Here is a 24,041-nt window from a genome sequence, read left to right on the forward strand (position 1 = left end):
AGTCACCCGGCCGGCCGTTTGTCTCCACTCCATTCTAAACATAGATAATAGTGTCCTTGACTTGAGTTTAGTGCACGTCCCGGCTGTGGTGGTGCACGCGTGTGGTGATATCGGTCTCATACGTATATGTAGGGTGGTGGTGCACCCGGCACCCCGTGTGGTGAAAGCAGGACATATTTTAGAGGTACGTTAATTTATCTACATGGATTAATTCCTTTTTTACATACCTGTCAAGTGTTCACGTGTATTTTTATTTTATTAGATGTAACACTTCTTATTTTTTAATCTCAGCCATCAAAATTAAGATCAACAGAGTATATATTTTTAAGGTATGTGGATAAACATGGTTTCTTTATTTTGCATATTCTAAAATACTATATGAGCCAAATGAAACGACTCATTATTTCAACATCACCCTCGGTGTCGAGGTATCCGTATTTTAGGCATGGCGGATCCAACACCTTGGCGATTCCCTAATTATGAGTATGTGGCGCAATAAAAGTGCAATAAATGGCGTGGATTGCAGGGTTGATATCTAGTACTATCAAGCATAGTGCTAATTAGACTTACTAGTAGTTGAAACTTGAAAGGTCTTGTCACAATGAAAGCGGGGTTGCTACCCTTCAATAGAGCTGAAATCTTAGGGTATTTCCAACGGGGCGACGCATATTTATGTCTGTTTGCGTCGGACACGGATATAAAAACATCCGCATTTTCGCATGCGTCTTCCCCTTCTCCAGCGGCATAGACGTATTTATTTGACCGCATGCGTGATTAGAGAGGAGAGAGAGGGAGATATTCTATTTATGTGGCTAGGAATGACCGCATGTGTGATAAAAGGAGGAGAGAGAAGGCTGCATGAAGACCAAACGGACGCAAACGGACGCGCGGACGCGTCCGCACAGACGCATTCCTGGCACATATTTGCGTCAGGATGGACGCTGCGGACGTTTTGCGTCTAGCCGCTGGAGCCCGTTTTTTGTCCGCGCAGACACAAATGGACAAAAAACGTCCGTTTGCGTCGCCCCGTTGGAGATGCCCTTAGGTTCATGAAAGATGTGTTGTAGCTAATGTCACATCATACAACGAAAAAAAAAGAAGTTTATGATGCTTCCGAGATTGAATATGAAGTTTTTTTTTTCTTATGACTATTTTTATATGTTGAACATGTGGAATTGCATGTTTATCCACTTCAATCACAAGACCGATGTGATGAAAATGACTAGACAATTATATTTAAAAGAACAAAAGTAACGACAACTAGTGATAAGGAATTTCAATATTACTAAAAAAAAATCGCTGCAAGGTGCGGGTATTGTGCTAGTTTCCACAATCTGAAAATTGTTTTGCCTTTTTACTTACTTCCACAGCTATCCCGGTCATATGCTTGTTCGTAAACATGTATTGTATGTATTGCATTCCTTTAAATTAAGAAACTTTAAATGTGGCAACAAAAAGAAGGTACACATGGGAGTTGTGCAGCAAACTTTGCCCAATAAATACAACGCCACCACCAACAAGCCCACGCACAAGCTACATAAATGAGAGCATCAGCAAGGACTTGATACAACAACGTATGTACCCTGCCGCTAGTTGCATCAATTCGTGAGATGGAATTGCCGGCCGGCGACCGTGGCCTCGACGGGCTGAGGTGGTGCGTGGTGACCGGCGGAAGGGGCTTCATGGCCAGGCACCTGGTTGCGGCGCTGCTCCGCTCCGGAGATTGGCGCGTGCGGATAACCGACCTCGCCCCCGTCGCTACTCTGGAACCGGACGAGGAGGGGCTCCTCGGCGCTGCCCTGCGCGTCGGTCTCGCCGAGTATGTCTCCGCCGACGTATGCGACCTCGCGCAACTTACCAAAGGTAACTTATGGGAAATACAATGTTTTTTTTTGTTTCTTCCCAAACGTACGCCTAGTTTTAGTCACACTCATCCTCGCTTCTGTCCTAGGAATGGCTCTGGATCTTCCGCAGCTATATTGAACTTAGCATAAATGAGATCCAAACAAATTAAACCAACATTCTATTCTTCTTGTACATTTCAAAATTCTCCTGCCAAGTACAAATCGATCCTTTCTGATTTCTGAAACTGTCAACAAAAGTTAAAAAAAAAAAACATGATTTTGTTGATTGATGTGCCGCTCAAATAAGTGTTGGACTTTTCATATATGCTAGCGCTATAGAAGGTAGAGAAGAGTTTTGTTTAAAAACAAAGTATGTATGGACCCTATGAATAAGTTAGAACATATGTAGATTGTAGCAGATTAATTCATTTTATATTTGGGCATTCATATTGATTTCACACTGCAAATTTATTTAAATTTGTCCGTGTGTGCGCGCGCGTGTGGGGTGCATCATCCCAATGTTACTAGTTTACCTTACCCCAGTCCCCAGGTTAGGCCGAGAAGTCAATAATCTTACGGAATTTAAAAACGTAAAGGGGAAAAGATTGGTAGGGTAGGATCGCTGGCCTCTCCAGGGCTGTGTCCGATGCTTTATATATCACAGAGGAAGGTACAACGTACAGTACAAGTAATACGTCTAACAACTAACCAACATCTATCTCTATCTATCTCTACATATATACATGAGTACAACCAGAATATTGTTACAACCTCAACATACGCATGTAGTTTATCATCCTCCCTCAATCTCAACCGGGGCAGAAAGGTTGAGATTGCGCCTGCAAGACTCGAAGGCTGGTAATGCAAGTGGTTTTGTGAATATGTCTGCCACTTGATCCTTTGAAGAGATAAACTTGATCTGAAGTTGTTTCTTTGCCACTCGCTCTCGGACAGATATGTAGCTCCAATGTTGTCACACCACAGAACAGGTATACGACTCTGATATACACCCAATTCCTTGAGAAGAGACTGAACCCAAATAATCTCAGCTGTTGCATTGGCCACTGACTTATATTCTGACTCTGTACTAGAACGTGACACAGTGGCTTGCTTGCGGGCATTCCAGGCGATCAAGTTGCCTCCATAGAAGATAGCATATCCCCCCGTTGATCGCCGGTCATCAATATTTCCAGCCCAGTCAGCATCTGAGAATGCTGAAAGAAGAGTAGCAGAGGTACGATGAATAGTCAAGCCATGACGGACAGTAAGCTTGACAAACCGAAGTATGCGCTTCACAGCAGTCCAATGAGTATCACGAGGAGCCTGAAGGTACTGACACACCTTATTCACCGCAAAGGAGATATCAGGACGAGTAAGAGTGAGGTACTGAAGTCCTCCAACAATACTGCGGTATCTAGTGGCATCATCAGATGAAAGAGGGATACCATCATGAGCGGAGAGCATATCCGTAGGGACCATGGGGGTAGTGGCCGGTGCACACTTAAGCAAGCCCGCACGCTGTAGTAGCTCCATAGCATATTTCTTCTGGGAAAGAACAAGACCACCAGTGGCTGGATGATGTACTTCGATGCCAAGAAAATAATTAAGAGACCCCAAATCCTTGACAGCAAACTGGGCACTCATATTATGAATCAGACGAGACGTGGCTGAAGGGAAAGAACTGATCACAATAATGTCATCAACATACACCAGAAGAAACATAGTGAGAGCAGATCTGCAGAAGATGAACAAGGAAGTGTCTGCAGTGGAAGGACGAAAGCCAAGAGCACCAAGAACAGAACTGAGGCGAGCATGCCATGCTCGAGGAGCCTGCTTAAGACCATAAAGTGCTTTCCGAAGATAACACAAGTGTCGTGGACGGGTGGAGTCCTCAAACCCTGGGGGCTGCCTCATGAACACCTCTTCCTCAAGCACACCATTCAGAAAGGCATTCTGTATATCGAGTTGTCGCAAGTGCCAACCACGAGAAACTGCAAGAGCCAAAAGCAGTCGAATAGTAGTAGGCTTGACAACCGGGCTGAAAGTATCTTCATAGTCTTGTCCATAACGTTGACGAAACCCCTTTCCGACCAGTCTAGCTTTGTGGCGCTCAATCGAACCATCAGAGTTGTACTTTACTTTGAAAACCCACTTAGAGTCTATCACATTTATACCTGGTCGAGGAGGGACAAGCTGCCAAGTGCCATTGCGGATTAGTGCAGAGTACTCCGCTTCCATGGCTGCACGCCAATGAGGAGTAGCAAGGGCATCACGCAGACCGGCAGGTTCGGACGAGGCACGGTGGCGTGCATGCGCCATGCAGGCTGCTGTCCAGGCGACCGTACCATCGGTACGTCGCTTTGCTTGACGGATCCCATGCTGAAGCCGAGTCACCATCCGCGTGGGCTTAGCTGGTGGAGCAGCGGGAGAGATCGACGCCGTGGGCGAAAAATCCAGGCGACGAGGTTGAATGGGCCCCGACTGGGCCGAGGAGGGTTCCACGGCCTGAGGCGAGGAACGGGCTGGGGACGCCACGGGGGAGGCCTCCGCACCAGGAGGCGTAGCAGAAGAGGCCGGGTCCGGGCCCAAAGCACCCGACGAACCCGGTCCAACATGGCGAGGCGCGCTCGACGAGGCGTGGCCATGCGGATCGACGTACTCCGTAGAATCATCTGGCGATAGCAGTTCCAGACGAGCTCCGCGGCCGGTTCCTGCACCATGGTTAGGCAAAAGCAATGGTGTATGTGCAGCATCATCAAACTGGCCACTATGAGGAATGGAGTGAGGTGTAATTTCAGAGGTGGTCGTGGGAAGTTGAGAGAACGGGAAGACGCCTTCATCAAACACGACATCACGTGATATGTAAACTCTATTTGTAGGAACATGGAGGCACTTATATCCTTTGTGAAGGGAACTGTAGCCAAGGAACACACATTTTTTGGATCAAAACTCGAGTTTTCTATTGTTGTAGGGCCGCAAATGAGGCCAACAGGCACACCCAAAGACACGGAAAAACGTGTAATCCGGGGCTTCACCAAGGAGACGTTCTAAGGGTGTTTGCATATGGATGACTCGACTAGGAAGTCTATTTATGAGGAAACAGGCGGTGGAAAAAGCATCACTCCAAAAGCGAAAAGGTACAGAGGCATGAGCAAGGAGTGTTAAGCCTGTCTCGACAATATGGCGATGTTTGCGTTCAGCGGTACAATTTTGTTGATGTGTATGTGGACAAGAGACTGGATGAGAGATGCCAATGTTACTAAAGAATTGATTGAGTTTGATGTATTCGCCTCCCCAATCAGTTTGCACATGTATAATTTTCTTATTAAGAAGGCGTTCAACCTGGCGTTGGAATTGCAGAAAAATATCAAAGACATCATTCTTGCGTTTAAGGAGATATAACCAAGTGAAACGACTGTATCCATCAATAAAGCTCACATAGTATGAATGACCACTAACAGAAGTTTGAGCAGGACCCCAAACATCGAAGTAAATAATTTGCAAAGGTGCAGAAGCCACATGAGTGGAAAGAGAAAAAGGTAGTTGGTGGCTCTTGCCTTGTTGGCAAGCGTCACATATTACATTATTATGCAAGGTGGATGAAGGAAGTTCTCGATGATGCAAAATGTGTTGAACTATTTGTGTAGCTGGATGGCCTAGACGACAATGCCACTTGTCACGTGACACCTTTATTCCGCTGAAGACTTGTTTGGTGGGAGACTCATCAAGGCGATAGAGACCACCGTAACACCGACCGCTAAGGAGTATGGCCCTCGTGTCCCGATCCTTAACAAAGAAAAAATTTGGGTGAAATTCAAAGAATACTCTGTTATCGATGGTAAAGCGACGAACTGATAAAAGGCTACGGGTAACTGAAGGGACATGAAGAACACCTTTAAGATGTAACGAATGAGATGAAGGAGTAGGAAGTGTGGAATGACCAATGTGATGAATTTGCATACCATTACCATTTGCAGCGTGAACTTGGTCGGTGCCGCGGTAATTCTCCTTCACCGTGAGCTTGTCGAGTTCATTGGTGAGGTGGTCGGTGGCGCCCGTGTCCATGTACCATCCAGCATCGACCGGGCAGGAGGTGGTCTGGCCGTGGGCATGGCCATCGTGATCACCATGCGTAGTGGCAGCTGCGACTTGACGATCCATGTATCGTCCATCATTGTCGACGCCGAGATACTCCTTCTTGAAGCGTTTGAAGCAGCGAGAAGCAATGTGACCGACCTTGTCACAAATCTGACAGATCGGTCGATTGCCGTTGATGCCACCTCCAGTGTGGCCGGCATTGCTCACGTCGCGGTCACCACCGCGTGGCGCAGGAGGGCGTGCGGAGCTGCCGCCGTGGTTGTTGTTGCCGGGGTAGCCACCAGTAGGTGGTTTGTTGGTGTAGACCTGCCTGGACTGGTTCCGTGGGTCACCGCCACGGTAGTCACCGCCACCACCGGCGCGGTAGTTGTTGGGCTTGCCGCCGCCGCCACGGTTGCCATAGGTGGAGGCATTGGCGGAGTAGTTGCCTGCACCACCATGGAGAGAGGCTTTGCGAGCCTCAATGCGCTGCTCGGTGCTGAGCAGCTGGGCGAAGAGATCGCGGATCGGTATCGGCATCGTCCGCGCACCGACGCGATCAACTAGGGCGTCGTAGTCATCGTCGAGGCCAGCAAGAAGATAGGAGATGAACTCCTCCTGTCGAAGAGGTTGCCCAATGGAGGTTAAGGTATCAGACATATTTTTCACCTTGTTGAAGTACGTAGTTGCAGACGAGTCGAGCTTCTTGACTTCCGAAAGCTGGCGACGAAGTTCAGCGTTGGGTTGATGAGCTTGGTCTCGCTGCCATCGACCTTGGAGGTAACCGAGCTGGAGAACCCGGATGGAGAGGCCATGGAGATCGGATCTTGAGCCGTGGGCTCTAATACCATGAAAACGTAAAGGGGAAAAGATTGGTAGGGTAGGATCGCTGGCCTCTCCAGGGCTGCGTCCGATGCTTTATATATCACAGAGGAAGGTACAACGTACAGTACAAGTAATACGTCTAACAACTAACCAACATCTATCTCTATCTATCTCTACAGATATACATGAGTACAACCAGAATATTGTTACAACCTCAACATACGCATGTAGTTTATCAGAATTGTTCTGCATTCGACAGATTTCTGTCCGATAACCATACGAGGCACACCCTTACTCGTGCTAGCCAGGTAGACGGTTTTCTCTGAAGTTGGACAAACATCGTACTGAAAATGTCCGATGTATAGCAGCACTCATAATCTTGAGACTTGTTTTTTAGTACAATGTATTGTGTTCATCGATAGTAGATGAATATGTAGAAGTCTGAAATATGACAAGTCGCAAAAACTATGGACCCGTTTAGAAGACTGAAGACATGTTTTACTACCTAAGAGCATCTCCAGTCGCGTCCCCCAAACCGTCCCCCAAAGGGATTTGGGGCGCGCCGGACAGAAAAAGCGTTCCAGCCGCGTCCCCCAAAGCCCTTTTTTGTCCGGCGCGCCCCCATTCGGTGTCCGGCGCCCCGAGCCCGTCCCCGTCCCACAGGGGACGCTCCGGGGACGCCGGACATAACGAAATGAGAGGCAAGGAGGCGCGGGGCCGACGCGTCAGCGGCACAATAAATTTTTAACCTAACCGTCGCCTACCTCGCGACGAAAGTTATTGGCGGTGCGGTTCCCGCAGCGACGCAGCGACGGTGCAGTTCCCGCAGCGACGCAGCGACGCGTCCCGTCGCGCCTAGCTCTGCGTGCCGGCGTTAGTGAGCGCCACCGCTCCTCCGCCTCCCTCCGGCCTATAAAAAGGGGCGCCTCTCATCGTCCCTCTCACACACAAACCCTAGCGCCTCTCTCCCAAACTCTAGCCGCCACCATCTCTCAACAAGACTCGACGCTATGTCTGGTAGAGGCGGAGGCCGACCTCGCGGCCGCGGCCGTGGTCGTGGTCGTGGTCGTGGCCGCGGCATAGCTGAACGCTCGCCGTCGCCTTCCACGCCGCCGGCTTCATCATCGTCGGAGATGGACGTGGAGCCGGACGTCCTGTTCGAGTTCGTCCACGTCCTCAAGGGCGACCCGCGCGGCATCCAGAGGCTGCCGGACTCCTTCGCCGAGTACGTCGGCGGCGTACGCCCGCGCACGATGCATCTGCGGGAGCATTCGTGCGGCTACTGCCGGTGGATCGTCAAGGCGATCTACGACGCGCGCGGCAAGATGTACCTCAACATCGGCTGGGAGAAGTTCGCGCGCCACCACAGCCTCCAAGCCGGCTTCATCCTCGTGTTCTCCTACTTCGGCAGCAGGGACATGAAAGTCAAGGTCTTCGACGAGAGGCGCTGCCTCCGGGACTACCACGTCGACAGGGACTCCCACGACGACAGCACCGACGAGGAGGACGACTGAATGAGTGTTGTTTCTTCGCAGCGAATACGTGCACGGAGGTTTCTGCCTGTTCGCTTCATCGGTAGAACCAACAAGGGCACCATCCTCCCGCTGGATTTTCCAGTTTAGGTGACTGGGTGTGCCCTCGAGTGTTCTTTCTTAGCAGCGAACATAGGAAACCTTCGATGCACGGCCTAGTTAGGTTTAGTTTCTTTGCAAAATTTTATATTTGTGTCCACGACGGTTCAAACTATGTATTAGTTTGTGGAAAACCACGTTCCCAATTATGTTTTCGTGTAAACCACGTTCCAAATTATGTATTAGTTTGTGGAAATTGAAATAAAAAGCCGAAAAAAAGTAATTTAAATGTTTGGGGGAGGCGTTTGGGGGACGCGGCTGGGGAGCGACGTCCCCCAAACGCGGCACGAACAAAACACGTCCCCCAAACGCTCAATCCGGCGTGGTTTGGAGGACGCTTTGGGGGACGCGACTGGAGATGCTCTAAGCTGCTGGAAATTACAGGCTAGTGAAAACGGACGGATCCAGAAAAGTGTGTTTGGAAGGCCTAGTTTTAGATCGGCATTAGTTCGTTGGATACATGTTTACACCTGAAAAAAAGAAAGGATCCACCTAGCACTTAGCTAACTGAGAATTAAGCTAATTCTCGGTAGGTATCTGACGTTGGGCACGTTGTGTATAGTTGATTTCGTCGCTTTTGGCCAAACATTTTCTACTTTATTTTTTTTCTTGTCATTTTTTTTTGATAATCAATACCACATATATTTATAGCAACAAATAGTACATGGTAGAGATACATGAACTGACTCCAACGATTACAAAATAAAGTCTAAAAGATAGTAACAAATCTTCGAGGTATTCAATTTCTTTCTTCTTCCAGAGCACAATCTTGTAGTCTTCTGAAGGCAGCCAAAGATAGATAACGAACCATAAACCTGTAGATACCGACGAAAGTTCTCCCATAAACTTTTGAGCCGCAATACGAAGGCTGCGTGCACGCACACAACCATTCAAGCAATCATACAACATCGGCAAGAGTACCAACACCAGTATATCAAGGAATAATAACCGACTAGCTTTGTCGTCGTCGATGGAGAGCTGAGAGTACGAATCACCATTGTCGAGTACGTAAGCAGCCGGGACAAAATCTGCGAGGATAATCCTCCTCGCGGCAACAACGACAAAAGATCAAAAATCGATCTGGCGAAGCAAGATCCGAAGATCCATACCTAGAAAATTGTGATTGTTCAACACCACCATTGACGCCGGGAAGAAGATCTCGTCGTCGAACGAAAGGCCGAAGATCACTTATTGCAGACGATGCCATCTCCATTGAGGGGAAACCAACAAAAAGACGGCTACCAAAATCCTAACATAATCTAATGAAAACAATACTTTTATTCAAAACTCCACGCATAGATCGGGTTCCCCACTCCTCCCGATGCCGGCGAAGCCGACCGAAGGAGGGGGAACCAATCTATGGAGGAGGATGAACTAGATGCGGCTAGGGTTGAGGCGGCGGCTAGATTTTTTTTTCTTGTCATTTGTTAGGCATCCTTGACTCTTTGGGCTTTTGCGCTAGCCATAACGATCAATTTCTTCCGCTAGCCTGATAACGCATTAGAAGGCTGGCCATAGTGGGTAGTATCATATAGTGTAGTATCATGTATATGATACTTTTGTATGATACTAGATCCATAATGCATAGTATCATAGATTAGTATCATAGTTTTGCTATATTAATTGATTTGTAGAATCTCAATATAAATTTATGTACAAGATTTATTTGATACTAACTTTTCTCGTGATGTGCGCTATCATACAGTATCTACCTATGATACTCTAATCTCCTCTCTCATCCATAATTACCTGCCACATCAGCATTTTTAGTGGGGTTAGGATGCATGATACTAGCTATGATACTAGCACTATGGCTAGCCGAAGGGAGCTTGTTGCTTTGTAATCTAAGAGGTATAGCTCAGCTTACTCATCAATGCCGACAGATTGTGCTGCTCTTGTTACTAATGGATAAAGAATTAAAGATTGGAGTGAAGTTTAGTATGATTTCTAAGATCAGAGGAGGAAAAGAATGAAGGTGTGAGCAGGAAGGATGAGACAAGTCCCCCTCAATGTGTAGATAAGACCAAGTGATCGACTGGCTGCTGCAATTATATACACGTTTAGTAAAACTGTAAAAAAAAATCAAAATGCGCATCTGAACAAAGTGTGTGTAATTACGAATACAAATATCAGCTTAGATGCACTTGCATGTTATTAGAAGCCAAATAACAACTACAAGCCCACCTTTTTTGCCGATAAAGAGAATATATTAATATCATAAGATACCAATTACACCTAACCTCTGCAACAATGCAACACCCTAATGGTTGTACGGATGCACACAACCAAAAAATAAAAGAAAACTAAGAAACAAAAATCCCGCTATATCATCCTAGGCTTAGCTACAACAATACAACCACCACCAAGCCAACACCTGAAATACAGAATCTCCAAAAACGACGCTTCCAAGAAGGAAATGGTGCACCAGCGCCGTCATTGCCCGACCAAAGATCTTAGGTTTTCACCCTGAAGATAATCCCCGCTCTCAAAACAATGGCTCCAACAAGGTCATTCCTAGGCACAACCAATTAATGCCAGACCTTGGGTTTTTACCCTGAAAGGTAGGACTCTGAACTTCACCTGTGCTGCCGTCCCCACTTCCATACCACTGCTGCGGAGCCCGGGACACCAAGCAAGTCCCTCAACAACGCGGAGACTTGAACCTCCCTTAGCTAGTCCTCGCTCCAGCCTTCATGTTATTCCCTTCATCTGACTGCATCATGGATCAAAATGTCTCTTGATGCCAACACAGACCAGAGCTTTGCACCGCTCCCTCCAAAACCAATCGGCCGAAATAAAAGCATGGGTGCGCACGACCGAATACCAACGATCCAGCAAACTTCAGGCAAAAAAAAACACTGTTACATTCACCGGCGGCGCCTTCCGGAACTCAACGCTCCTGCTAGATCGAGAATAGAAAACCTCATGCAAGTCTTCATCTTCGCCCAAGAGAGACACTAGGACCGCCACCTTTATTCAGGTCAGGCACCCATGCCAACGACCATCCCAGGCTGGCCACGGGTGCTGCCAGAGTCACCAAGCGCAGATCGCATTGTTCGGAGACACCGCACACGCCCTGGGCACCACCGCATCTGAAAGCCAGCCCTCCACCGGCGACAACAACCATCGCCGGCTTGCACGCCTCTCCACCTCGCCATCGGGATGCAGTGACAGATCGAAAGACCCACCATCGCCATCCGCAGGCCGACCATCTTCGGCGAAGAAGAGGGCCGCCTCCACCGTCGAGCCCAAGGCTGCTGCCCCAGGCGACCGTGTACCGCGGGAGAAGCCCAAGATCACCTCCACGCACCGTCGAGAGGCGGGGGGGGGGGGGGGGATATTGGCGTAGATCGAGGACCTGGTCACCGCCCACCACCGGCGTACCGCGGCGAGGAGCCGACGGGAGGCGGGGGGCCGCAGCGCCAAGGTCTGGCCGCTGCCTAGCACCATCCGCGTCCAACCGGCCTCAGCGTCGAGGAGGGATCCCTGCCGCCGTCCCCAGCGCGGCACGAGGAAGGGCCCCCGCCGCCACGCCCCGCGGTCTTTGCCCGGCGGCACCACCGGCAGCGGCGGCGGGAGGCGGTTAGGGTTACGAGGGGGTGCGGGAGGAGGTGCATCCGGGACGAAAATCCCTCCACCTACAAGCCCACCTACAAGTCAACATAGAAAAAAGAGGTTACGTGTAAAGTTTGAAATTACACACATATTTGTAATTACACATCATGTGTAATTGTACACATATGTGCCAAAAACAAGCAACTCCAAGAAAATGAGAAAAAATAAAATATTATTATATACAAATTTGAAATCTCACACGTATATTTAATGTGTGTAATTTCACATAAAAAGTTTAAATCTCGCACATATATGCAATTACACGTGGGTGTGTAATTTCACGCACATGCACAATAATATACTTATCTTTAATTGCACATAAAAAAGTCCATAGGTGCGATTATGCAATTATGCTCTTATGCACAATTGAACATCTATGCGCAATTCCACATAAAAAAACCATCATCAACGACTTCTAAAAAGTGGGCCACGCAAAGCCATCACGATCCACTAGGTGACATCACGTGATACACAGAAACAACAACCAACGTGAATTTTCTCGTTTAAAAAAATTTGCTCGTTAAAGAAATTCTGTGATTATTGATATATGATCGAACGGCACAGAAATTGACCGAGCTAGCACTCAAGAGGTAGCAAAACCTTAAAAAATTAGGAGTGGAGAACTGCGACATAGCCCACATCATATAAGTAGAAAATGGCTTTAAAAGGGGAGTGGTGTTTTGGCACCCGGGAGCATATGCTCCCGGTTTTTAATTTTATTTTAAATACATTATTAAAATTTTGAAAAGTTTGGACATAAAATTTAATATGTACATCTCGAAGTTCTACACGTTTACAAATTGGTCTCATGGAAAACTGACATTTTTACTGTCGCGTGTAAAAAAGACAAATTTTGGTGCAAAAAAATGACATTGTACATGACGTTTTTTTTGTCTTTTTCACACAAGTCATCAAAAATGTTGTTTTTTGCAAAACTTGATGTACGTACGTAGAATGTCGAAACGTAAGCGCGGAAATTTTTGTTCAAATTTTTTTGACATTTCAAAATGTTTTTCCGGAGGTAGAAGCATATGCTCCCATGTGCCGAATTGAATTTCTGCTTGAAAAGCGAAAAAAAAAACTCGAACTTTGGTCGTTTTCTAGTCCATCAGGCGCTACAAACAACCCAATAAAAAAATAGAAAAACCGAAACCATCTACATGCCCGATACAAATAATTTACAGGCTAAAACCGAAAACAAAACCTAGATAGAAAAACAAACTGACAAGAAACCATCAAACAGGTATGCGTGGATCAAGCACTAACATATTTCTCCACTAACCATGAGTAAGCTAAATGGAAAGAAAAAACACCACCTCAGCTCGGAATTCAAATATGACGAGTATCGAGGGCTACAACAGATTGACGAGACAATGCAGCACAACGAGCCAAGGTGCCGCTCCCACAATCAGCGAGAGACACCGCCACTACAAGCACCGCATGGAGGGAGGCTCAACGGCCGCTTCGTGATTATTCCACCCACTTCCATGTCATCGTTGGTTGCTTCCCCGTTCCAGCCACATCCCCGCCGTCGGAATTCTACATGAAAGATAGGCGCCCCCAGATGCCACACTTGAGGAAGGTGCCGATATCCAACGTCGATGCTTCCTCTAGGTACCCCTGGTTTCGCTTCGTAACTTCTGGCCTCCTACACTACTTCTCTTGGCTAGATTGAACTCTGGATTTTCCCTTTCAGGTAGCTCGTCCAAACAACAAATTTCAGTCTGAAAAATACTGATGAAACCACGGATTGTTATCGTGATTCCGGTGACAAGAAGTTCCGCAAAATTTAAGTTCTATAGGACAACATTAAATGCTATATGGAGCATAATATTGGACCAGTAAAATACAACACAACCAAACGAATGAGTGTTGCGAGATGCGCATACGGTGGATGTGTGTCCATATAAGAGAGGATGGTATTAGAAACGACATAATACATGATAGGCTAGGGTAACACCGATCGATGAGAAACACCTACTAATTAAGGTGGTTCAGATATATCCAATAAAAACCTTTAGAAGCAACAATTAACAGTGGTATTCTAAAGTGTATGAGAAATACTAGCAGGGTCAGACGACCATCAAAGTTGACATGGGTAGAGGCATAAAAGAAGACTTGAGAAATTGGAATGTACCTAGAGATTTGACTCTTGATATTACCGCATGGAAATCAGTGATCAATGTGCCAGATTCTTAATTTTCTCATTAATTGTTTCTTGTTTCTTTCTCCTTGTTTTGGTTTTCTTTTGTTTCTTTTGGGTTCTAGATCTAGCCTTCCCCGAATTGCTTGGGAAAAGGATTTTATGTTGTTGCTATTGTTGACCTGGGTTACTACAATGCCAAATGAGGCCTAAATTTGTAAGAAACAAATAAATTATTATAGTTTATACTAGTTGCAGTTAATTCTGCTTGCTAAAAATGTGTGTCTTAGGATGAAACTAAGAACATATAATGTCTAGTGTTTAAATAACTTAACATGGAAGAGTGCACCATTCAATAGTTTGTTATTCATCACTTTTAATTGTGTGATATTGTTACCCATCTTAACAATTGATCTTCTGCTAAACAGCTTTTGAAGGTGTAGATGTTGTATTCCACACGGCCACCGCTGATCCTGCAAAGAACTGCATGCATCTTCATTATAAGGTCAACGTTGACGGTAATAAAATCATAACCAACTGCTCTTCTAAGGAGAACTTTCACACCTCTTGCCAATATTGGGATTGCCCCTATTCAATAACAAGATTTTCTGACCAAAAAAGTTATGTCAACCGGCATTTTATATTTTCTGCGGAATAAAGAAATTTCATTAGATTAACCAGATTTTTCCTAAGAGAAATGTCACATAACAAAATAATCAGATTCATGTCGATATAACCAGTTTGTGCCTATTAACATGTAGGCTTGTATAATTTTCAATAATTTATTCCCATAACCAACTAAGAAATAGTGTTGTATGCTTCCATTTTTTATCTGATTTCCTGAAGTCAACCACAAAACATGTGTTCATTTATGATGCATTCTTGCAGTTAAAATGGATAACGAAGATTTTTGTTAAGCTACACCTTGTATGGACAAAAACCATTTTCTATAACAATGAACAATTTCTAAGGAATAAACAAGTTTTGCTTAATATGTCATGGAACTTTAATTTTATGTAATAAAGAACATATTTAGGAAATCAGAAACCTTTAAATTAAAAAGAAGATTCATTTTTGTAAGCTTTAAGTAATTAAGATGTTATGGAGCAAAATTTGAGATTAAATTATAATTTGAAGGAAATGGGAAAATATTAAAGAATAATAAATAAATATGTAGGGCAAAGACACATCTTTGAAATAATGATCAATAACCTTACATAATAATGTACTATTTTAAGAAAAAATGGATCACGGAAAGGAAAGTATGAAAATGTTATCTTTTAGCTAGGACAGACGTAAATAATAAACATGTTGAAACCAATGTATGTCCCCACCCTCTAGAACACAAGAAAAGAAACATGCCAAAAAATTATTGAAGGCAAGCACGAAAATACTGCACAATAATCAAGTCTGTGTTCACTAATGGAGTAAAATATTGCACTACATTCCATATGCACATGGAGCAAAAATGTTCTCTAAATCTTCGCACCATGATTGAATGAAAGTAAAAGCTAACCAAACATACATACTCCCATGCGATTCACCAAATAAAAAATATAACTTTTTATAAACCGTCCATAATGAAAGAATTAGTGAATCTATGCTAGCAACACATGGAAAATTTGCGACAAGAAGTAATTGAATGGTACAAAATAGACAGAGGACTACATATGTGCCAACTCATTGTAGCATAACATATCTTCCAGCTCCTTCAATGTAAGACAAAAGGCCCTGACTTAGACAAATTAATTAGACTGCAACATTGTAATACTTGATGGAAATCTGCAAAAAAATCCAAGAGAGAATCACACTACATTCAGTTCGGGTGGCCTTATGCCATCACTCAAAAAGAGGAAGCTTGAATGGGGCGAGGCATGTGGATAGAGAGCTAACAACGAAAACTAAGATTACTAGAAACCGTAAGAATGACGACCCAAAGTAAGAGAAGGGAAATAGATTCCTGCTTGTAGAATTGACCATGGACCGGTGGTTTACTACAATAAATGGCGGGCAGACTATAAAATGGATGAAGCACGATTTATCGAGCATTCCCATATATAAATTATAAACCAAATCGGTACAGAATCTCGTTGTTCACAAAATTAAACAACCGATTAACTGAAGACATTGCTGAATGAAAACTTAGTAAATATAACTAATTAGGATATGAGTGAAGTTTGTTTCAAGAAATCTCAATAATTTTTTAATCCAAAGTTATTTATTTGCTCTCACTGTTATTTTCTCATTCATGCTACACAGGAGCAAAGAATGTGATTGGCGCTTGTAAGACATGCAAGGTTAAAAGTCTGATATACACCAGTTCGAGTAGCGTTGTATTCGATGGAATTCATGACCTCTTTGGTGTAGATGAGTCAGTGCAATATCCAGCTAAGGTTTCCCCACATAAAATTCGTTTATTTATGTTCCTTTGTTCGTATCTCAATGTTATCCACGTCCAAAGCAACTATCGTCACCTTTTATATAATACCCCCTTTCTAGTTTGAGGGCTCTCAAAGAGGGCTCATTTAAGACGGTTTTTACCATATGGGTTCCTTTCTACAATGTCCATATTCAACATGTTACTAAATACTACATGTAAAATCCCTATTGATTGTTTTGTTCCATAGTAATCTATGCTTATTAGTATAAAAAGATCCAATCTCAGGAAACTGCTCTTTTAAAAAAAACTCTCGCATGATCACTTAAAATTTGCACTCCCTCCTTCCAACTAATCACTAATCAATTTCTTCTATTAAATAGGGGTTGACGAGTTAGACAGGGCATTCAAATTATTTATTTATCCAATTCCTATGTTTTGTGACTTATATGTTTCAAATGAGTTCCATGCTAAATATTTGAATTTTACCTTTAATATTGTCATAGAAAAATCCCGATGTTTACAAGATTTGAAAGGTTTTGATACCAATTGAATCCACTAGGATATATATGGCCTATGCCCTAGGTTAGCATGTTTTTATACAATTTAGCCTCGTAAATCATGTGTGAAAATGAAACTGCAGTTGTCCTTCATTATTGATGAGTATGTTGAGGATAGAAGTTATGTATCCGTCATTAATTATGAGTATGTTAAGGATAAAATTTAGTATACCTATGACTAAAAATTATGTTTCTCCAAACTAATAGCCAAATTCATACTTCAACCTTAAAAATTATTTAAGTGTAGTTTTTCATGCTTCAACTATAAACTAACATACCTTTTCAATAATTTTAACCCCAAACATTATTGAGTTTATTTAGAAATTTAAACCATGTTTTCATATGACCCCGTGCTAGATTGACTATAGCCATGTTTTGTGAAAATTAGCATGTGACATGGCGCTAACAAGTCAAAAGTATTCACCAAATATTTTGTATCTTTCAGAGATGTATGGGGGAAAGTAAAACATGTAATCTCATTTGTACTATGAAAATTTCCGTGCCTATAAAAAATAATAATAATATGTGGATTTGAAAAATACTTGCTTTATTAGGCTTCTTTGATACGAAAATCTACTACAACAAACTACAAATTAAGCCAAACAAAGTAACCACTATAGATTTAATTATTTATCATCAATGAATGTAGAAAATATGTAATCCAACTTTCATACGACATAGTCTAATTGATGTGTAACAACTACCTTGACAAGAATTACCGATATACGAGTAAGATGTATATAGGGTAGTGAGTTTTTTTACCTTTGCTACTGAAGATTTACTTAAAACACGTTTCCTTCCTGCTTCATCCCATTCGTCTTTCGCCTTTGTATACAAATTCATACATACCAAATAATTTGTGTATATATCTAATGGATGTTCATTAATGTTAGTTTCCTGATGCATATGCACAAACCAAGGCAGAAGCAGAGAAGTTAGTGATGGAGGCCAATGGCATGAATGGGCTTCTTAGTTGTTGTCTACGACCTGGTAGCATTTTCGGTCCTGGTGACATGGTAATATCCTCTATAATTTCATATGGAGGAAAGTTGGTAAGTATAATACACATTTATATTGTCCACACAATGAAACCACATTAGTGAACCTAATTTCACTATATGATTGTGGTACTCATGCTTAATATGTTAATATGGAAATATATAATATTAATAGAATAGCAAATAGACAATAGTGAATATACTTGACAAATAAAAATATATTTAAGATAGTAAATGGTCTGGAGAACATAACACACTTTCTATTGTACTATAGAATTCTTCAAATTTAGGGAAGTTATGATCTAAAATTAGTTCATATTCATGTAATTCTCTGTGGATCTTAATTATTCGGTATTCTCATGCATCCACTTCAAGTTATAATTGGTCACAATTTGACAAATATGCGAACTTAGAAAAGACAAGAGTATCATGCTTCAAAATTTTAACTTGAATTAAAACATAATATTTATGGTGAAACAAGGAAAATCATTTAATCTTAAGAAAATGAAAAGCAAAGGAAAATAGATATGCACTACCTATTTATTTGAGTCCTTTAGTTATACCATGGAAGCAAGTGTGTAAGAGAACATTTTCAGATTATACTGTGACACAAAGCATTAACATGAGACAATGCAATATACTCTATCTCCAATCTTTTTTTACACCTGCCAAGTTACGAGACAGATCTATTTGAATTATATATGATTCTTCCACCAAACAAAGTAGTATTACCTTTGACCACAACTTCCCTAAGGACCAAGTTCAAATTTAACCCATTCAAAGACAAGCTTATCTAAGGCATAGTGCTTAAGATTGGCCTACCTAAATAATGCAAGTCATTATCTAATATTTCATCACATTATTTATTGAAAGTTATATTTAAATATTTCTTGTTAAATGTGACACGCTACATATTATTTTGCAGATCATAATTGGTGAAGGAAAAAATTCTGATGATTTTGTATATGTTGACAATGTGGTGCATGGTCATATATGTGCCATGAAAGCTCTATCAACTAAAGTGGGCGCAAAACTATGTGGGGGACAAGTATGATTTATTTCTAAAGGGCATGCATACAACTTATAGTATTGTTCCTCATACATCTTAATTTCCTTCCTAGGCCTACTTCATAACTAATGTGGAGCCGATGAATGTGTGGGACTTTGTCTATATGGTTTTAGAAGAACTTGGATATAAAAGGTACGCTATATTTTTATGCTTCTACTGCGTTAAAGTACATTTAGATTTTGCTAGAAAAAGGTGCCCTCTCTATGAGGTGCCTCACAACTCGTCTTGCGTCAGCATGTGCAAAAATCAGCGTCTTCCATGTGTCTTTTTCGTGCCCGACACGTGTTGATTGGGGAGTGCGTCGCTAGTTGTTGCTACCTTTTTTGTATATTTTCATATGAAAAGAAAAATATCTTATGAACCGAGCATACAAATCAAGATCCGTTTTCATATCTATGCCAGCGACATCAAGATAAAAAATTATCACATTTTGATAGTTTTGAAGAAAAAAATTCCACTGCCTTCATTAATGCATCGGTTTGCACTGACTTCAGTCTTGTAATACACTGCCTTTGGTTCAACAGTGCACCACATTCTGTACCTTCAGTTCTGATCTGCACTGTATTTGACTTTTGTTGCGTGTGGCCTTCTCCTCTGTACTATAATGACAACGGTTCTTCTAGGCACTTCCTTCTTTTTGTGTGTGGTGCCTTTTTTCTATGCATTGCCTTCTGGTTTTCCACTTCATTGCCTACTGTTATTCATCTGTGCTATCTTCTGTTTTTGTTGCACTACCTGTCATTTTATTTTGCATTGCCTTTTGGTTTTCTAATGCACCGCCCTTTGATGTCAAGTGCATTGTCTTTGCATAAACTGCCCCAATTGCATGATATGTCCTGCATTTTTATGTCATGTCTAGATCACCTATTTTGCACTACATTTTGCTGGACCACTGAAATTATGACATGCCTTCCAAAGAGGAACATGCCACATCACATGCTATGGCAAATGTACCAACATATTAGGTGCACCCATGTACCCCTTCAAGATCTATATGAATGTTTAACGCGCCATGATGTAGGGCAACCTGAATAACTTGTTACGACAAATGCACCACACAATACAGTACGCGGAAATGCCTTACTTCATAGGCAATGCATTGTACTTCTTATTTTACCACACTCGATTACACTAGTTTTTTTTTTCTGTCGATCATAGACAAAACAAAATAAGGAAAAGAGTAAAAAGACGCTGCACACACTCACCGGAGGGTTTCCCACACGTTGGCACACCTCCTGCCTCGCCCACTGGCCCTCACCCAGGAGCTCAACTTGCTAGTGATACTCATATTTTTATTCATTTATAAATATTTGTTACTTTTTGAAATTTATATGTTTGTATCGCTAAAAAGCCGATATTTACTTGTGAATGTTTGTATGAACATAATTTCTTAGCAACAATGAAATATGCTATATTGGTTTTGTCAAGAGCATGTACTACACTAAGCTATATTGCTAATTGATGGTATATTTTGCAGACCACTAAAAATAAGAATACCATTATTTATTGTCCTACCAATAACATATGTGATAGAGTGGAGCTACAATAAAGTACTATATCTCTATGGAATGCATCAACCTCAATCGCTGACATCCGCAAGAATCAAGTACCTAACACTAAGCAGAACATTTAGTTGTAACAGAGCTATTGAACAACTTGGTTACAAACCAATTGTGTCACTCAAGGTTGTTTGCTTACCTTCAAATTTAATTCATATTTTTATTTGGTTTTTTTTTCTTCTAATATGTTCTCATAAATTTTAAATGTAGGACGGCGTAAAGGCCACTATTGAAATGTATAACCGACCGACATATGCAAGGTTGCCATAAAAGCAAATAGGTATAAAACTACGAGGGAACCCTCCTCGCTATCCTTAGAGTTCGATGGATTGTTAGTACACCAAATAAATGTTTGATCTGCCTTAGCAAATATATAGTTGTTGCTTATACAATGTAATAGGTTAAAAATATTTATATATAAGAAGGACATCTTTCTTAAAGACATAGTGAAATCATAATTTAGTTGCATACATTTAGTTTATTCATAATAATAGTGGAAGAAACATTGATCATAAGACAAATGTATATGCTCAACATCCTATCTTGGTCAATGCAACATTAATGAATTACTCTAACCATTAAAAAATGCATTCTAGAGTTGCCTTAAGAAAAAACTTGTTTATATTTGACCTAGTTTATAAAAGATTTGTACTAATAAACACAACACCAAATTATGACCATGGACAAAAAACTATCTTCCATAGTGTACTAGTTTGGTGTATAGATGTTTATACTTTTCTCTAAAGCAGGTCAAACTAAATAAATTTGACTTACAGATACCGTAGAATGCATTCTTTTTTTAAATGAATGGAGATCAAAATTATAAAGTAATCCCATTAAAATTACATCTTAAAACATATTAGATCTTTACTAAATTTTTCAATATGCCTCAGTGTGATGATCAACCACCATTTTTTGAAATGACAGAGCGGTGGTGGAACCCTCAACTTGTCTTCTCGCAACTCATTGGTGATGGAATCTTATTCTTTAGTCTTGATTCCATTCTTCAATGGTAACACCAATAAAGGATTTGTATTTTGTTTTGACTATTTCGCCTCCAAGTGTCGGTCATGTATTATAGGTATTCTTGGCGTTGTTCCAAGGTTATATATATCTGGAGGTGTAGAATGAAGTTGTACAACATGCCAATTTTTTTTGTCAAGAAGCTCCATGCCTGTGCTCCCAAAGTTCCCAACAATGCATAACTTCTTCTTAGAGATTGATTAAGAAAGTGCAAAATATTTTTATTATTTTAAGTTTAAATATAGATTAAAATGTAAAGTGCACAATATATAACATTAGATAGAGGATATTCAATTTTTTCTTATTTTAGTGAACAAAAGAAGATTTATTTTTTCGTACTATTAAGAGCTTCCATATTGCAACAAATTAAAATGTAAAAACAAATGGAAATTTAAAGTGATAACTTAAGAGAACAAAAGAAGATTTTTTTTTTCGTACTATTAAGAGCTTCCATTGGGTTTGCATATTCAATTGTATTTAGATTTAATATAAAATTAATATCTAAATATTAGTAGTATGTTCATAAATTCTAATCTGGATTGGCTGGACTATCCATGTGGGTACATCTCGTGCTCCCTTTGTTCGGGGTTGAGTAAAAAATGACCCTTTATTTCATCATAAATTCTAATCTGGATTGGATGTGTTTGGATGCATAGAATGGAGCTGTCCCATTGGAAAACTCATCTAGAGGCTCATTCTGGTGGCGTGATTGCACTACTTTGATTCCATAATTTAAATAGCTCACCACATGTTCTAGCAATGGCAAAATTATTATGTTATAGAATGATAAGTGGAGAGATATCACACTGAAGGATAAGTTTCCCCACCTCTTTTCCTTCACAAAGAAAGGGAATATTAATGTCTATGAGGCATACAGTACAGCACAGGATAATATTTTCAACATGTTTAATCTCCCTTTATCTCTGATTGCTGCACAGCAATGTGATGAACTATCACATGAACTAAACAATTTGCATCTGGATGATACATCAGTGATTGACAAATGGAATTTCTCTTGGGGTGGTACAAAGTACTCAATCAAAAAGGTATATCTGGCTCTAATTAATGCCCCTGTTGCACCAGCTCCATTTAAATGGATTTGGAAATCAACATGTCTACCAAAGCATAAATTTTTCTTCTGGCTTCTCATACAAGACATATTGAATACAAAAGTGAAAATGGTCAATAAAATTTTCTTTTTGGAGAATCAAAATTGTGTTCTGTGTGATGAAGAATCATCTGAAAATATATTGCATCTTTTCTTCCAGTGTGACTTCAGTCAGAAAATTTGGTGGAAAATTGGAGAGGAATGGAACACAGAACTTAATGTGATTGAGATGATAGTGGATAGATCACTCAACAGGTTTTTTTAATGAAGCCATGATAGCAGGATGTTGGAGCATATGGAATCAAAAGAACTCTATTATTTTTTATGATAAGCATTTAGATTCAGATAGATGTTTTGCTTTTTTTAGAGGCTCTATCTGTTATTAGGCATAGAGTTAGACCTAGTTTGAGAGAAGGGATGCTGGACTGTTAGAATCAAAGGCTGATACTGAATTTCAATTCCTGTTTAGATGTACAAACCATGAAATTGGATGTTTTGTTGAGTCTGGACAATATAAATTTATGTACACGTATTAAACATAATAGATATATATTAGAGTGTTTATATATTATTTTTCACATATGATATCATTAAAATAATTGAAAGTAGATGGGAACTACAACATGGCACAAAATAGTTTTCACAAAATATGCATGTGATCTTGTCATGTGATCTTGTCTGTACCAATTTCTTGTTTCCTATATGTATGCTACGAATCATGTACATGAAGTTACTATTACACGTTCTATATCTGATATTTCTATTATTATACAAACACTATAGCCTGAAGGGAATCGTATGCTTTATTATTCTCACGGATGGAGCGGCTGACACTGCATCCCAACCTCAGTCTTGTCCGTTGGAAACTGCATTCTCGTGAAGTGGCCGGACTTGAACAAGTAACCTATGCTGTTCCTATCAGGCCAAATTCTAGCAATAAAATATGATGATGTTTCATGCGCAAAAACTTCGGCTGCAAACACTACTGTAACCAACAAGGCTAGACCTTGCTATGAACTGTGTACCCAATTGAAAGAGAAATACGGAGTACTTGTTTGAAACGATAGACAAGCTTTTTTATGCCCAGGAAAACACCCCGCGTGGAATAACCGCTGCCAGGAAGAACCCATGCGAGAACTACCCAAGCTAGGAACCACCACCATCGCAGCTCCTATCGCCACCGCTACCCCTCCCGCCGCCGTTCCCCATCCC

General features: G+C 41.6%; 1 protein-coding gene across 2 annotated transcripts; it reads left to right on the forward strand.

Moving 5' to 3' along the window:
- The first annotated feature begins 1,503 nt into the window (after positions 1–1,503).
- LOC127294857 (3beta-hydroxysteroid-dehydrogenase/decarboxylase) lies at positions 1,504–21,948 on the forward strand. Of its 2 annotated transcripts, XM_051324755.2 has the most exons (9): positions 1,505–1,863; positions 14,564–14,653; positions 16,395–16,528; positions 17,966–18,124; positions 18,996–19,118; positions 19,192–19,271; positions 20,617–20,824; positions 20,909–20,978; positions 21,626–21,948. In XM_051324755.2, the coding sequence occupies exons 1-8, from the start codon at positions 1,611–1,613 to the stop codon at positions 20,966–20,968; spliced, it is 1,107 nt and encodes a 368-aa protein (XP_051180715.1). In that variant the 5' UTR covers positions 1,505–1,610; the 3' UTR covers positions 20,969–20,978; positions 21,626–21,948. The 2 variants fall into 2 exon arrangements, with proteins under 2 accessions (XP_051180716.1, XP_051180715.1); XM_051324756.2 differs by lacking the exon at positions 14,564–14,653 and having other exon boundaries at positions 1,504–1,863.
- The last annotated feature ends 2,093 nt before the right edge of the window (positions 21,949–24,041 follow it).

The sequence above is a fragment of the Lolium perenne genome, chromosome 4, assembly GCF_019359855.2.
Source record: "Lolium perenne isolate Kyuss_39 chromosome 4, Kyuss_2.0, whole genome shotgun sequence".
In the NCBI taxonomy this organism is placed as follows: Eukaryota; Viridiplantae; Streptophyta; class Magnoliopsida; order Poales; family Poaceae; genus Lolium; species Lolium perenne.

What these genes read in the sequence shown, in the direction of transcription:
- LOC127294857 (XM_051324755.2), top strand. Translation starts at nt 1,611, where the DNA reads ATGGAATTGCCGGCCGGCGACCGTGGCCTCGACGGGCTGAGGTGGTGC. An exon ending in CCTCGCGCAACTTACCAAAG is followed by an intron (nt 1,864 to 14,563) that starts GTAACTTATGGG and finishes TCTGCTAAACAG; the next exon opens with CTTTTGAAGGTGTAGATGTT. An exon ending in CAGTGCAATATCCAGCTAAG is followed by an intron (nt 16,529 to 17,965) that starts GTTTCCCCACAT and finishes CATTAATGTTAG; the next exon opens with TTTCCTGATGCATATGCACA.